Source organism: Nematostella vectensis, chromosome 4 (genome assembly GCF_932526225.1).
Source record: "Nematostella vectensis chromosome 4, jaNemVect1.1, whole genome shotgun sequence".
Taxonomy (NCBI): domain Eukaryota; kingdom Metazoa; phylum Cnidaria; class Anthozoa; order Actiniaria; family Edwardsiidae; genus Nematostella; species Nematostella vectensis.
Window position 1 is genome coordinate 2,588,264 of NC_064037.1, and position 14,131 is coordinate 2,602,394.

General features: G+C 40.2%; 2 protein-coding genes across 3 annotated transcripts in view; one reads left to right on the forward strand and one right to left on the reverse strand.

Annotated features, from left to right (window-relative positions):
• LOC5511595 (rabankyrin-5) overlaps positions 1-14,131 on the reverse strand; it is a 68,401-nt gene that overhangs the window by 54,000 nt on the left and 270 nt on the right. The window contains exons 2-10 of one of the 2 annotated variants that reach the window (XM_048726419.1): positions 12,212-12,401; positions 11,561-11,679; positions 10,745-10,880; positions 10,220-10,343; positions 9,311-9,460; positions 5,643-5,914; positions 4,762-4,893; positions 2,360-2,428; positions 1,625-1,773 (exon numbers count right to left, since the gene is read on the reverse strand). In XM_048726419.1, the coding sequence (XP_048582376.1) occupies positions 1,625-1,773; positions 2,360-2,428; positions 4,762-4,893; positions 5,643-5,914; positions 9,311-9,460; positions 10,220-10,343; positions 10,745-10,880; positions 11,561-11,679; positions 12,212-12,401 (1,341 nt within the window). Of the gene's footprint in view, positions 1-1,624; positions 1,774-2,359; positions 2,429-4,761; positions 4,894-5,642; positions 5,915-8,884; positions 9,041-9,310; positions 9,461-10,219; positions 10,344-10,744; positions 10,881-11,560; positions 11,680-12,211; positions 12,402-14,131 lie in introns of those variants that run through there. The other variant, XM_048726420.1, reaches the window with a different exon arrangement.
• On the forward strand, positions 2,737-5,294 carry LOC116617856 (dynein light chain Tctex-type 5-A). The gene has a single exon (XM_032380944.2). It carries the CDS (start codon positions 3,509-3,511, stop codon positions 4,130-4,132), a length of 624 nt encoding a protein of 207 aa, XP_032236835.2. The 5' UTR covers positions 2,737-3,508; the 3' UTR covers positions 4,133-5,294.

The window sequence follows — 14,131 nt, forward strand, 5'->3', positions numbered from 1 at the left end:
AAGAGAACATGATATAAGAGAACGAATCCCCGTGGCCCATGATAACGTCCAAGAAAGCTATTTTTAGATTGCGCGAGCTTGTCAATCATAGCATCCATACATGGTTCGTCGCGCCATATTTGGTTATGGGCACCACGAGCTAGTACAATTTTACACCAAATTTTTTCCCTCTACACTTCTTTACTTCGTTCGCTACCTGTTATTATCCTTTTAGCTTCTCTTCAAGGCTCATGATCACAATGCTACCCATGGGGTGGTGTTCTGTTATCTGTTAAGTTATCTAATGTTCAGTTATCTAAATGTTATATAAATAATTGAACGGGGAGACGTCGGGGAGACGGTGAATTTGGAGTTCATTCAAGATGCATCGTGCAGACTCCTAAAAAGTTTTTTTTCTCTGCAATTCGGTGAGATAAAAATACCTAGGCATTCTCAGAGCCTATGTTATGTATTTTAACACAAGAAGGCCTTTATTTTTCTTTGATTTATAACATTTTTAGATGAATGAACTTCAATTTTTCACGCACATGTTCAGAAATCATGTCACTCAAGAAACCCTTGTCACTGCACAGGTAGCCCAGACAATGGTTTTGAAGCTTGTTCGTAGCTTGTCATACACATAAAACTGACAACAAGGCATGTTCTAAGTTTTAAGGCAATTTTATTGGCAATGTTTCACAAAAAATCGCGACTTCAATCCACTCGTTTTACCTTTAAGAATAACAGCCGATTCCAAGCTACGAACAAGCTTCAAAACCATTGCCTGGGCTACCTGTGGTCACTGGAATCACTTCATTATAAAGACTTGAAATCTTTTATTCGTAATATCGGTGTGAATATAATGGTATTAAGTTCTGGATGTATCTTTTTCGTTAAAAGGGAATTGGAAGGGAATTGTGTTTTGTAAACACAGATTTATGATTGATTGTTGTGTTATAATTTGCGAATCAGCAGTTAAAACTTTTACTGGGAAAATTGATTCCAGAGCCTAAAATCACGCACTTTATGCATTTCAATGTCCCAGAAACGGTTGATTGGCTCCAGCGTACTCTATGGAAGATAATTTTTACAGCGTTCGTAAAAAAAAAGGAAGGTATTTTCGGTCAAAAAGATTTCCGAAACATCCTTTGCCGGATCACATTGCTCAAGATGTGATCGCGCGTAAGACTCATGTTGCTAGGAGACGTATCTAAAAATAACTGCTTATTCTAAAAATAGTTTTTACGGACGTCAACATTGGAACATACCCTAATACGGGGGATTCGTTCTCTTACATCATGGTCTCTTGGTGACGCTGAGAGCAGCTGGAAGCATACTTCCATCTTACGGAAGGATTTGCCATCTTTAATCTCCCGTCTGATCCTACGAGCCCCTCCCCTCCCCCCCATGGGGACCAGAAATCTATCATTTCCTGGTTTAATCTCTAGGGACGCAACATGATCTGCCAAGTGCAACGGCAGACCGCTGGAGAGAGATAGTGCGGGCCATTCTCAGCTGAGGCCGAAGGACTGTAATGATTATATTTTTATTGTACTTTTTGCCTCTACTGGAGCGGCCAGAGAATATGTTGATTGTGTTGCGGTTCCATTGTGTTAATTGTATTGCGGTTCCAGTGTATACGCACCTGTGACGGTATTGACCGCGTCTGCACTTGCCCCGTGTTTGACTAGCTTAGCAGCCAGGCTCTCCTCGTCCATTGAATCAAACGAGTCACATGACAGCGCCAGCCAGAGGGGGACTCGGCCCTGGTTGTCACGCAACTCAAGGTTCAACCTGAATTATGCAGAATTATCACACTTCGCAACAGACGCTTTCCATAAAAATATTCAGACTCTAACAGAGTAAGATACAAAATGAGAAGGGATAGTGTTCTTGCGCTCATTATTTTATGTCTTCGCCAATGAATATAACAGAATTTACCTTACATTCGAGAACAGATCGTAGGATTATAGACCACCTTATTTCCAACTAAAATGTAATATGTTATTCGAAAGGAATGTTTCTACCGTTTTGCTTGAATCCTACGAAGAACCGTGGCTGCGCGAAAGACTAAGTAAATCGAAGCAATTTTGACACAAGAAACCAGCTGCGATGGCGCAACAACAGAACGCACTTGGCTGTAATGCTACGAAATTGGTGAAATGTAGTAGTAAATTGCTCCAAATTATTTCAGTCAACGCAATGTTAGATGCGAAAAATAGGCCTATATGACAAAAAAAAACACTGCCCGCCGAAAAACCCGAAAGTGCGATAAATGAACGCCGACGGGGGACGAAAATCCGAAAGTGCGACGAAAAAAAGCCGACAAACAGGCGAATGGCGAAGTCTCTTGCACCAGGCAACAAAAATCCCGACTTACTTGGATCTGTTGAGAAGTACGTTCATCACTTTGTCGTTTTTCGCTTCTATGGCTCGATGTAGCGGCGTTCTGGAGGAAATAGGAAAGTTGAGTCAAGTAAGACTGAAAAGTTTTAGATCCATCAAAGGGCTTGAAATAAAAAAAAATGGGACGTTCATTGAAACGATATAATATAAAAATAAAACAGCAAAAGCAAAAAAAGATATGATATGATCATAAAATAAAGTGTAAATAGAATTATATAAATCCCCCCAATCCTTTATCAGCAAAAATCAAACATAACTGAATCCATTAAACAACCTTTTGTTCTTCTAAAATGTTTTGCAAACGTTGGAAAGGGAATTTGATCTATACATAATAATAAAAGACACATGCTAAAATTTACCTAAGTAAGTTTATCTCAGAAGACATCAAAGCATGGCTTTCAAAACAAACAAGGCATCCCATTGATCCCGCAACGCTAGAGATGAACCCAAAGCTTCTAAGCCATCCGTCAAAGACGTTTGAAATCCTTATTGACTTAATGGACTAAGTGACACTTTGGGCTCTTACTTGAGCCAACTGAGCGCACGGCAAATCCTTTAAGATGCAAATACGGCGTCAGAGTTGCGTCTCTACGCGAACGTCTAGCAGTCAACAATGAAAAATCTAGAGAATTATCAACTTGGGGATAGTTAAACAAGATATCTTGAACGGTTCTTTTGGAGTGAGATTGGCTTTGCTGTCTATTTGATTTCCAAACTCTGAGTTCAAGTCGAAAGAAGTGAAGATAAAAGCGATCGAGACGCCGTTCACAGAGAAGTCTGCCTTCCTTTGAGTCTTGATATCTACAGCGAAGAGATCGAAGGGGACGGTTGTTATTTACAGAACCAACAGAGAAGCGGTAGACTTGTGAACTAAGTAGCATTCAACGGGTTTGTAAAGGTTGTATTTTACTATATTAGACCTAGGCAAAAGGGAGCTAACTAAAACAAGTAGAGAATTTTGAAAACTCGAAGATCTCCACGACAGATTAAGAACAAACCTGGACTACTTGTCTATATAATTGTTTCGCTTCCTAAAGCAAGAAGAAAATAAGGCACAGATTATTTGCAGAATAAGCAGATACCGAAAAGTAATTTCCCATAAGCCTACTGCAAAACGTTTGAGATGTCCAAGCAAGCAGTAAAGTTCCCAAACCTGGGAGGCGCGAGCATACATCAAATGGTGATAGCTTTGTCCGCCGCGCGCAAAATCAAACAGTTCTCAACGAGTCTTATCAACTACAGGCGTCGCAACGCAGACAAAGGAAGTTACGAGGTCACATTCACAGACGACCCAGTACTCTACGGCGATGACGCCCTCAAAGCACCGAAAACCAGCCGAGAACGCCAATTGACCGTCGGGACACCTTTGTATGAGTTCGATCTTGACGATTCACCGCCGAACACATATCGACTTGAGCCGGGTAAGCAGTTTGAGGTAACGGTAGTGCAGCGAATCATGCGCGAAGTGTTCGAGGAGGAGATCAAAGACTTGGAGTATGACGCCGAAAAGTGCGCGCCGCTATGCAAGAGACTGAGTGATGTGGTGAAGGCGAGAGTGAAGGGGCTGCAGTACCCGAGGTATAAGATCATTGCGCTTGTGTACGTGGGTCAAAAGGAAGGGCAGGACGTCCGAATCACCAGTCGATGCGTGTGGGACACGAGGTTCGACAACTGCGCACAGTATGCCTACGAGGGGCTCCATGACACCTACGCGGTCGGAATGGTATATGGGATTTATCAAGAGTAAATACCCGGTAGTCTACGGGATTTATCAAGAGTAAATACCCGGTGGTCTACGGGATTTATCAAGAGTAAATACCCGGTGGTCTACGAGATTTATCAGGAGCAAATACCCGGTGGCCTACGGGATTTATTAGGAGTAAATACCCGTTGGACTACGGAATTAATCAGGAGAAAATACCCAGTGGCCTACGGGATTTATCAGGAGTAAATACCCGGTGGCCTACGGGATTAATCAGGAGTAGATAGCCGGTGGTCTACGGAATTTATCAGGAGAAAATACCCGGTGGTCAACGTTAGTTATAGTAGTAATACTATTTCTACGGCATTTATCAGGATTAGATATGTCTACAGCATTTATTGTAGTAATTATAATTAAGGCATTTATCAGGAGTAAAGAAGTCTACGGCATTTATCGTAGTAATCATAGTTCTACGGCATTTATAAGGAGTAGAAATGTCTAAGGCATTTATCATGAGTAAAGAGGTCTATGGCGTTTAACAGAAGTAATTGTCTGGTGGTCTAATTTATCAGTAGTGCACCTTTAACTGCTAATTATGGCAAATCAAAATCTGTGTGCAGTACAAGGAAACAGGGACTATAGAGCAACGCTCCTCCAACTTTACCAAGCCTCACCTGCCAGCCAAGTCCTGTGCGTCAGTATTAGCGCCTTTATCAATCAGTAAGGATGCGATACGTGCCATGCCTTCTGCCGACGTCATGTGATTGGCACCCGCTGGACTAGAAGCAGAGCCTGCCATCCATGGCCTGATCAATAAATAGAGGCTCATGGTCAGAATACAGTATCGCACATTAGATAGCTCAATCAAAAAAATATATGCATAAATATAAAAAAATATATATGCAAAATATATGTATATATATATATATGCATAAATGTAACAAATAAAACCTCAAGAATATCCATATCTCGCACCTCATTCAGCAGAGGTGAGAGGCCCTATAAGCTGACGCACTAACATACTGGGCCACCAGTTATTCCACTACCTTCCACCACTCTATAAAATTTCTTACAGGGCATAGGAAATACTCTCAGTATCTTACAAAATGTTTTTTTACAAAATTAACCAGAAAATTCATATAAAAATACCCAGACATATTGTAAATTATTAGGGAATGATTTAAATAAACCCCAAAAAGCCTGCTAACTGGAACATGTCCTGGATTTGCTGAGCGGAAGGTTGGGCTGCACATTCATAGGTATCATATGGGATAAAGATAGTAAAGCATTTGACCTAGGGAGGTGGGGAGGGGTGTTCTTAAGGCTGGTTTAGACAGCACGATATAGTGGTATGGACTTGCCAGCAACACCTCTAGAATTTGAGTTGCAGAGTGTAAATCAGCCTACAACTCCACTACAACGCTCGACTTCGAATGTTAGTGTAATTCAAGGCAAGACATGCCGTAGGCAGGTCTCATACGACTAAATTGTGCTGTCTAAATAAGCCTTTACCCCATTTATGAATATGTCTGTATAGAAGCTGTGCTAAACAAACCTGTAAGAGGCTGTGAGGTGCAACGGGGTGACTTTCTCTGCATGGTTGGCCGCACTGACTCGTGCACCATTCTTGATAAGGAATGTGGAGGAGAATTCATCACCATGACTGATAGCCTTGTGAAGTAGACAGTTACCACTACTGTCAACCATGTCCACATCACAGCCATGACCAACCAGTGTGCGCGCAATACTGTCTAGTTTCTCTGAGAGTGCGATGTGCAGGGGAACCTCTCCTGTGGTGGGGTCTACTTCGTTTAGTTTTCCAGGTAGCTGGAAACAAGAAGGGGTATTATTTGGTGCATTTAAAGGGAAGTTAACTCATTCAGAAAGGGAAAAAAGGAGTTTTACAAGTTGTAACAAGTCAATGCCACTGGCTTTTTAGCATTTTATAATCAAATGAGTGAGGAAAGCAAACATGATTATTGATGAAGTTTGTTGAGAAGCTAATTGATGCTGGCAAAACATGCAAGAAGTGATAAAAAAGTGATTTTTTTTTCTCAACATGAAAAATTTATAAAATTCAATACTGCAGGACATGTACTTTAAGAATCATACTGTAAGTCATCCTACACTGCTGTTTAGTTTTTGGTTTTCCTGTGGACCCACAATGGCTGAAATTAGATGAATAAACCTTCAATTTTCCAATTTACCAAAAATACTGAATGCCAGGCACATGCACAGTCCTAGGTATTATATAGAAGAAGGATAGTATTTGCAGTCCTTCAATAAGAAATGACCGACTTTTTGTAGCCAAGGGGTGTGTGGATGCACCCTGAGCATGCCCCTAAATACCATTGACAATTAAGACTTAATATGTGTTTACCTGTGCTCAATATGAACCTACAGTTCTAAGTATACCTGTGTTCAATGGGAACCTACAGTTCTATGTATACCTGTGTTCAATGGGAACTTACAGTTCTATGTATACCTGTGTTCAATGGGAACCTGCAGTTCTATGTATACCCGTGTTCAATGGGAACTTGCAGTTCTATGTTTACCTGTGTTCAATGGGAACCTACAGTACTGTGTATACCTTCAATGGGAACTTACAGTTCTGTGTATACCTGTGTTCAATAGAAACCTACAGTTCTATGTATACCTTTAATGGGAACTTACAGTACTGTGTATACCTTCAATGGGAACTTACAGTTCTATGTATAACTGTGTTCAATGGGAACCTACAGTTCTATGTATACCTGTGTTCAATGGGAACTTACAGTTCTATGTATACCTGTGTTCAATGGGAACCTGCAGTTCTATGTATACCCGTGTTCAATGGGAACTTGCAGTTCTATGTTTACCTGTGTTCAATGGGAACCTACAGTACTGTGTATACCTTCAATGGGAACTTACAGTTCTGTGTATACCTGTGTTCAATAGAAACCTACAGTTCTATGTATACCTTCAATGGGAACTTACAGTACTGTGTATACCTTCAATGGGAACTTACAGTTCTATGTATACCTGTGTTCAATGGGAACTTACAGTCCTGTGTATACCTTCAATGGAAACCTACAGTTCTGTGTATACCTTCAATGGGAACTTACAGTTCTGTGTATACCTTCAATGGGAACTTACAGTTCTATGTATACCTGTGTTCAATGGGAACTTGCAGTTCTATGTTTACCTGTGTTCAATGGGAACCTACAGTACTGTGTATACCTGTGTTCAATGGGAACCTACAGTTCTGTGTATACCTGTGTTCAATGGGATTTTGCAGTTCTATGTATACCTGTGTTCAATGGGAACCTACAGTACTGTGTATACCTGTGTTCAATGGGAACTTGCAGTTCTATGTATACCTGTGTTCAATGGGAACCTACAGTACTGTGTATACCTGTGTTCAATGGGAACCTACAGTACTGTGTTTACCTGTGTTCAATGGAAACCTACAGTTCTATGTATACCTGTGTTCAATGGGAACCTGCAGTTCTATGTATACCTTAAATGGGAACTTACAGTTCTATGTATATCTGTGTTCAATGGGAACCTACAGTTCTATGTATACCTGTGTTCAATGGGAACCTACAGTTCTATGTATACCTGTGTTCAATGGGAACCTGCAGTTCTATGTATACCTGTGTTCAATGGGAACCTACAGTTCTATGTATACCTGTGTTCAATGGGAACTTACAGTTCTGTGTATACCTTCAATGGGAACTTACAGTACTGTGTATACCTGTGTTCAATGGGAACCTACAGTTCTATGTATACCTTCAATGGGAACTTGCAGTTCTATGTTTACCTGTGTTCAATAAGAACTTACAGTTCTGTGTATACCTTCAATGGGAACCTGCAGTTCTATGTATACCTGTGTTCAATGAGAACCTACAGTTCTGTGTATACCTGTGTTCAATGCGAACCGACAGTTCTATGTATACCTTCAATGGGAACTTACAGTTCTGTGTATACCTGTGTTCAATGGGAACCTACAGTACTGTGTATACCTGTGTTCAATGGGAACTTGCAGTTCAATGTATACCTGTGTTCAATGGGATTTTGCAGTTCTATGTATACCTGTGTTCAATGGGAACCTACAGTTCTGTGTATACCTGTGTTCAATGGGAACTTACAGTTCTACGTATACCTGTGTTCAATGGAAACTTACAGTACTGTGTATACCTGTGTTCAATGGGAACCTACAGTTCTATGTATACCTGTGTTCAATGGGAACCTACAGTTCTATGTATACCTGTGTTCAATGGAAACTTACAGTACTGTGTATACCTGTGTTCAATGGGAACCTACAGTTCTGTGTATACCTGTGTTCAATGGGAACCTACAGTACTGTGTATACCTGTGTTCAATGGGAACCTACAGTTCTATGTATACCTGTGTTCAATGGGAACCTACAGTTCTGTGTATACCTGTGTTCAATGGGAACCTACAGTACTGTGTATACCTGTGTTCAATGGGAACCTACAGTACTGTGTATACCTTCAATGGCAACCTACAGTACTGTGTTTACCTGTGTTCAATGGGAACTTAAAGTTCTATGTATACCTGTGTTCAATGGGAACCTACAGTTCTGTGTATACCTTCAATGGGAACTTACAGTTCTGTGTATACCTGTGTTCAATGGGAACTTAAAGTTCTATGTATACCTGTGTTCAATGGGAACCTACAGTTCTGTGTATACCTTCAATGGGAACTTACAGTTCTGTGTATACCTGTGTTCAATGGGAACCTACAGTTCTGTGTATACCTGTGTTCAATGAGAACCTACAGTTCTGTCTTTACCTGTGAATTGAACTCAATGAGAAAGAGGAAGAGCACATCTTCGCGGTGATGTCGTATAGTGAGGTGAAGAGGGTATGTTGACTTGGACTTAAACATCTCATACAACAGTGGTGCACTAATGCCTACAAAGTCTTCTGGCATACCTGTGTTCAATGGGAACTTACAGTTCTGTGTATACCTGTGTTCAATGAGAACCTACAGTTCTGTCTATACCTGTGAATTGAACTCAATGAGAAAGAGGAAGAGCACATCTTCGCGGTGATGTCGTATAGTGAGGTGAAGAGGGTATGTTGACTTGGACTTAAACATCTCATACAACAGTGGTGCACTAATGCCTACAAAGTCTTCTGGCATACCTGTGTTCAATGGGAACTTACAGTTCTGTGTATACCTGTGTTCAATGAGAACCTACAGTTCTGTCTATACCTGTGAATTGAACTCAATGAGAAAGAGGAAGAGCACATCTTCGCGGTGATGTCGTATAGTGAGGTGAAGAGGGTATGTTGACTTGGACTTAAACATCTCATACAACAGTGGTGCACTAATGCCTACAAAGTCTTCTGTCTTTAGATCATGCTGAAATGTAACAATGCATGCAATCAGCACCTTACTGTACATATTATGCATAACATTAATTAGCAGTACCCCTTGTGCAGATACTGTGCTCAGGATATTAAGCAGGACGAGGGGGATTTATCCTATATAAGATGAGATACCAAAGAGGGAATGCCCTCTTTGGTATCTCATCTTAGCCAGCAATTGTACTAGTTTTTCTCTTTAGTTGAACTCCCTCCCCTCCCATAATATCAAGGGCAGGCAGGGTTCTAAGGGCAGGATGAATTGGGTGGCTCTGCCTTTTGATGAATTGCTAGTACATCCTGTGTCATCCACTTCTGTTCATGTCCATTCTCTTATTTGTGCTTTCCCCCTTTTAGAGTCTGGATTTGCCAGTTAATATTCTTGGACAGATTGCATGTCAGCTGTCCTTACAAACAAATAACATATTAAGAAAATTTCTATCAACTGGGAACTGTACTGGTTTATTGGATTTCTTCATGCAGACCAACCATACAAGGTTTTCCTTCATGCACAGGCAAATGAATTTACTGTTGAACAAGTCTCAGCTGATAGGTAGTATGTTACAGACTGCACACAAAGCTCAGCTGAAATTCCCCATCCTTCGTCCCCATTCTCAACACTGTCATACTCTTCATTCACTCCCTATTTCTACTGAAACACAACAGGAATGCATGCGAATGCAGGCTAAATATCATGCAACAGTACTGAGCAACACACAAACACTGCATGTAACACCCTAGAATCAGCCACACTTACCCAGTGGTTGGATATGATCTCTGCACAGTACTTTTGTAGCTCCTTGGCACCAATATCCTCTGCTGTTTGGTAGAACTTGATGCAATTTGAGACAGTCACAGATGACATTAGAATCTTCTCACACCTAAACAGTAAGCAGCAAACCGATGCATGTAGTACACACATAAGATTTGTCTTGCACATGATATCTACAGTCAATGCCACAGTTTTTAATTTTGCACCAGCCCATTAGAAAATCCTAGTGCAATACAGCGAGTCTTCAAACCCAGATATACAGTACTACAGTGTATCTCCTTACTTATGTACAGAAATAACAGTCAAAGCATGTCTTTCTTTATCAGGAAACTGTTTATAACCCTGGACTGGTTTGAGACTATGTAGCAGTTCTCTGACTAAAGTACAGTACAAACTAATCTGATTTACCCTCCTTGTTTGTTTCTTTGTTAATCCGTTAATCTGAGTGTCTTTAGAGTAGTAAACCTGTCTAGGGAACCATACATAAATAGGGTATACTGTTAAATTTACCTGAGTCTAAGATCCTTGAGCCGATATTTATTAGACGCATGGACCAAATTGATAAGAAATGATTCCTCTTTGGGAATCTGGGCCTTGTCTGTGTAGACCCACTTCATCAGGGTTAGGCCAACATCAACACTGACATCTATCAGACAATATTGAAAATACGTGATATATGTATATAAAACCCAGGATAAGATTTCCTAGATCCCCAGCTAATAAATGATTGGCTTAACCAATCATTGCAAACTCTTATCAACCCAATATCCTTAGGTCAACGCCTCTACAAACCACAAACATTAAAAACTTTAAATTGAAAAATTTTTACTCCCCCCCTTAAGGGCTGAGATCATACATGCAGACATGTAGACACAACAAACTTTGAAACACAATGAGATATCAGGGGGGAAACAAACTTTTGCTGAAAGTGGTGTGAAAGAGAGAGTTTTTTTTTTCATGTACATTTGGCTTTTTGACCCTGTAGGACAGAATTCCTATCTTAGAAGCCAGTTTCCCTCCATAGGACCCTAAAAAAGTAATAACAGGCAATAGAGATAGATAAGGACATTAACTAAAATTATGCATTCCATGTTGTGCAAACATGTGTTTATATGTGTTAATACTTCCCCTTGGCAGCCCGACAGGAGGGTTAACCACCTACATCCACCCCCTTACTACACTGCTAGCCATAAACTTGTCAAAAACCTTCAAGCTTTAGCTGAAAGCCAATTAGGGCTTTATATAGAGTACACTGGACAAATTAGACTCAGAATCCTTGAAGATTCCATGCACAAAATATTAAAAAACTTATAGTCTGTACTGTACCTGACAATTCCAACTCAGTGACTTCATTAAGATCTCGACTGCACCAGTGGTCACTCCTGGCAGCCAGAACAAACTTGTGGGCTTTGATCTTTTGCCCACCAAATGACACTGTGATATCACTGGAGAGTAATCAATCAAAAATAAGGGATTTGTTACAGCACTAGTTTAATCCAAACCTCAAAGATTCCAATGTGGGCAGTCATTCTATTGTTAGAAATAGTTTGGTGATGGTGACAAAATAAAAAAAAGATGATGATGATGGATGAATAGTGTTGCTGAAGGTAGCAGTGTTGTTCTGTGATGGTGATAATGATGATTGTTATGGTACTGTATTTGCAGTCACGTAATTTTTTTTTGTGCTGGTGACAGTGCTGAATGTAGTCTGTAGCAAGGACGATGGTGATGATAGTTGTAGTCATGGTGATGATGATGGTAACGGTAGTTGTGTAGTCATGGTGATGATAATGGTGATTGTATTTTTAATCATGGTGGTGGTGACGATGATAAATATAGGACATGTTAATGACAATGGAGATTGATAATGATTATTATATAGAAGATAATTATTATTATTACATAATCATGATTTATATTCTAAGATAATTATGATTATTACAAGATAGTGATAACAATGTGATGTCTATACTGCACCTGTAAAGGTCTTTATCATATAGATCAGCTACAGTTTTCAAAAGCCTGCTCACAAATGAGTTCTCCTCCCCCTGGCCGGCTGATGCCTTAGCAATGCTGTACTTGTGCTCCATCTCCACAAGTTTGTTTTGGAGCTTGACATATTCCTCCCTCAGAAGACCCAAGTGCCGCTCTAGCTTGGCAACTTGCCCTGAAAAAAGGGGCAGGATATGAGATAATGCAATCAAGTACAAGGTCTTCGAGGAGACCCTATTTCCCCATCTGCCACTACATGCCACTACAATTGGCTGAAGGATCAGAGTTTTATTTAGAGTGGTTGCAATAGCTTAGTTTATTAGCTACATATTGTATACTTCTAAAAAAAAAGGAGCAGTTTCAACTCTGCCGGGTTACTACCCATATCTGAACGGTAGGGGTGACTGTATGGTGATGAAAAAATGAGACATTCCAAGCAATGACCATGTCATGCTGCTTTGACTTTACCCTTTTTATTACTCAACAAACTGGGAGTTTTCATGCCCCCAAGGTTTGATGTAAGTTTTTATGTCAACTTTCTCCACTGGGACTGTGCTTCCCGGTCTTTTTGGATAAGGATCAGGCTATGTGCACAATGTTGATACTCAACGGCGGATTAGTGAGCCTAACGTATATTTTGGCGAATGTTGCTCTTCACTATGAAATAATTAGCTCCAAGGATGTTATAATGTTTAATGTTTACAAGGTAAAGAATTGAGCTTAAATATATTCAAAGCAAGAGTAAGACATCGCATTTTGTCGGCCTAATTGTGATTATGATGTGAAAATGGCGTAACATTTGCAAAGTATCAAAACAAACCAGCGCAATAACTTTTTTCTTGCTGCGATTCATTGAGAACGTTACATGTTTCTAAAATCAACATCAGTTGCTCTTTCCATTGCTGTGTTACCCATTGATGTAGGATGATCGATAAGGGAGTAATTAAATGATGAATGCGGAACGACCACATGTCCCCCCGCGAGAGCACTCAAAGTTTGGATGTCAATATCGTCTATATTAAAACTTGTTAACGTCAAGACTTACCAACCCAGGGATTAAACATGAGATGGTATATCCAAACCCGCTTAAATTTCGTTCTTAAAGCAACAATTTGTGTATATAATTTGCAACATTTTCGGGAGAGTACGCTGTGTCCCCCTTTTTCTGAGATCCCGTAAACAGCATGGGTATGACACTGTATCCTACCCAGTATAACTCAGTTTCGAATGATGTAAGCGCACAAAGAAACACGCATTAAGCCCTATATTATACCCTTATCCGTGTTCAAGCGCATAAGAGACCGGGGAAAAGCTTAACGCTTCGAAAATATTTATACCCGGTCCGATACCGCATCTTACCCGGTCAAACTCAGTTTCGAATAATCTAAGCGCACTAACCAACACGCATCAAGCCGTATTCTACCCGCATCCGTGTTGTTATTGTGAAGCGTGTTTAGCAGGAGACAACGAGAACTGTGGCAACTCTGATTATGTCGACGCATGGGAGACTCATGATCTAGAGCACGATAATTCTGATAGTCATCAGAGAAGAACTTTTCCCTGTCTCTTTTTAAATAATATTGTTTATTGGTGAAGGCAAAAGTACTGCTATGGAGGCTGGTTTGTGGTACCATTTTTAATTACAGTAGTTGTGACATAAAAGCGCTACAGCCCTCTGGTAGTCTTGCCATTGTAAGATGTACTGTACATAAGTTCATATTCATTCAAAAGGCAGCATTAATCAATTTCATGCTAACAATCGTTACAGAGGTAGCAGACGATAAAGAAAGTTAGAAAAATAAGCTTTTTAATGAAAAAGCACGATGAAACAGCAAAAGGTAGTATTCCTCCTATTTCAAATCGCTATTTATTAAACACCCCCACTACAGCCTACAAAGCCGAGAT

What these genes read in the sequence shown, in the direction of transcription:
- LOC116617856 (XM_032380944.2), top strand. Translation starts at nt 3,509, where the DNA reads ATGTCCAAGCAAGCAGTAAAGTTCCCAAACCTGGGAGGCGCGAGCATA.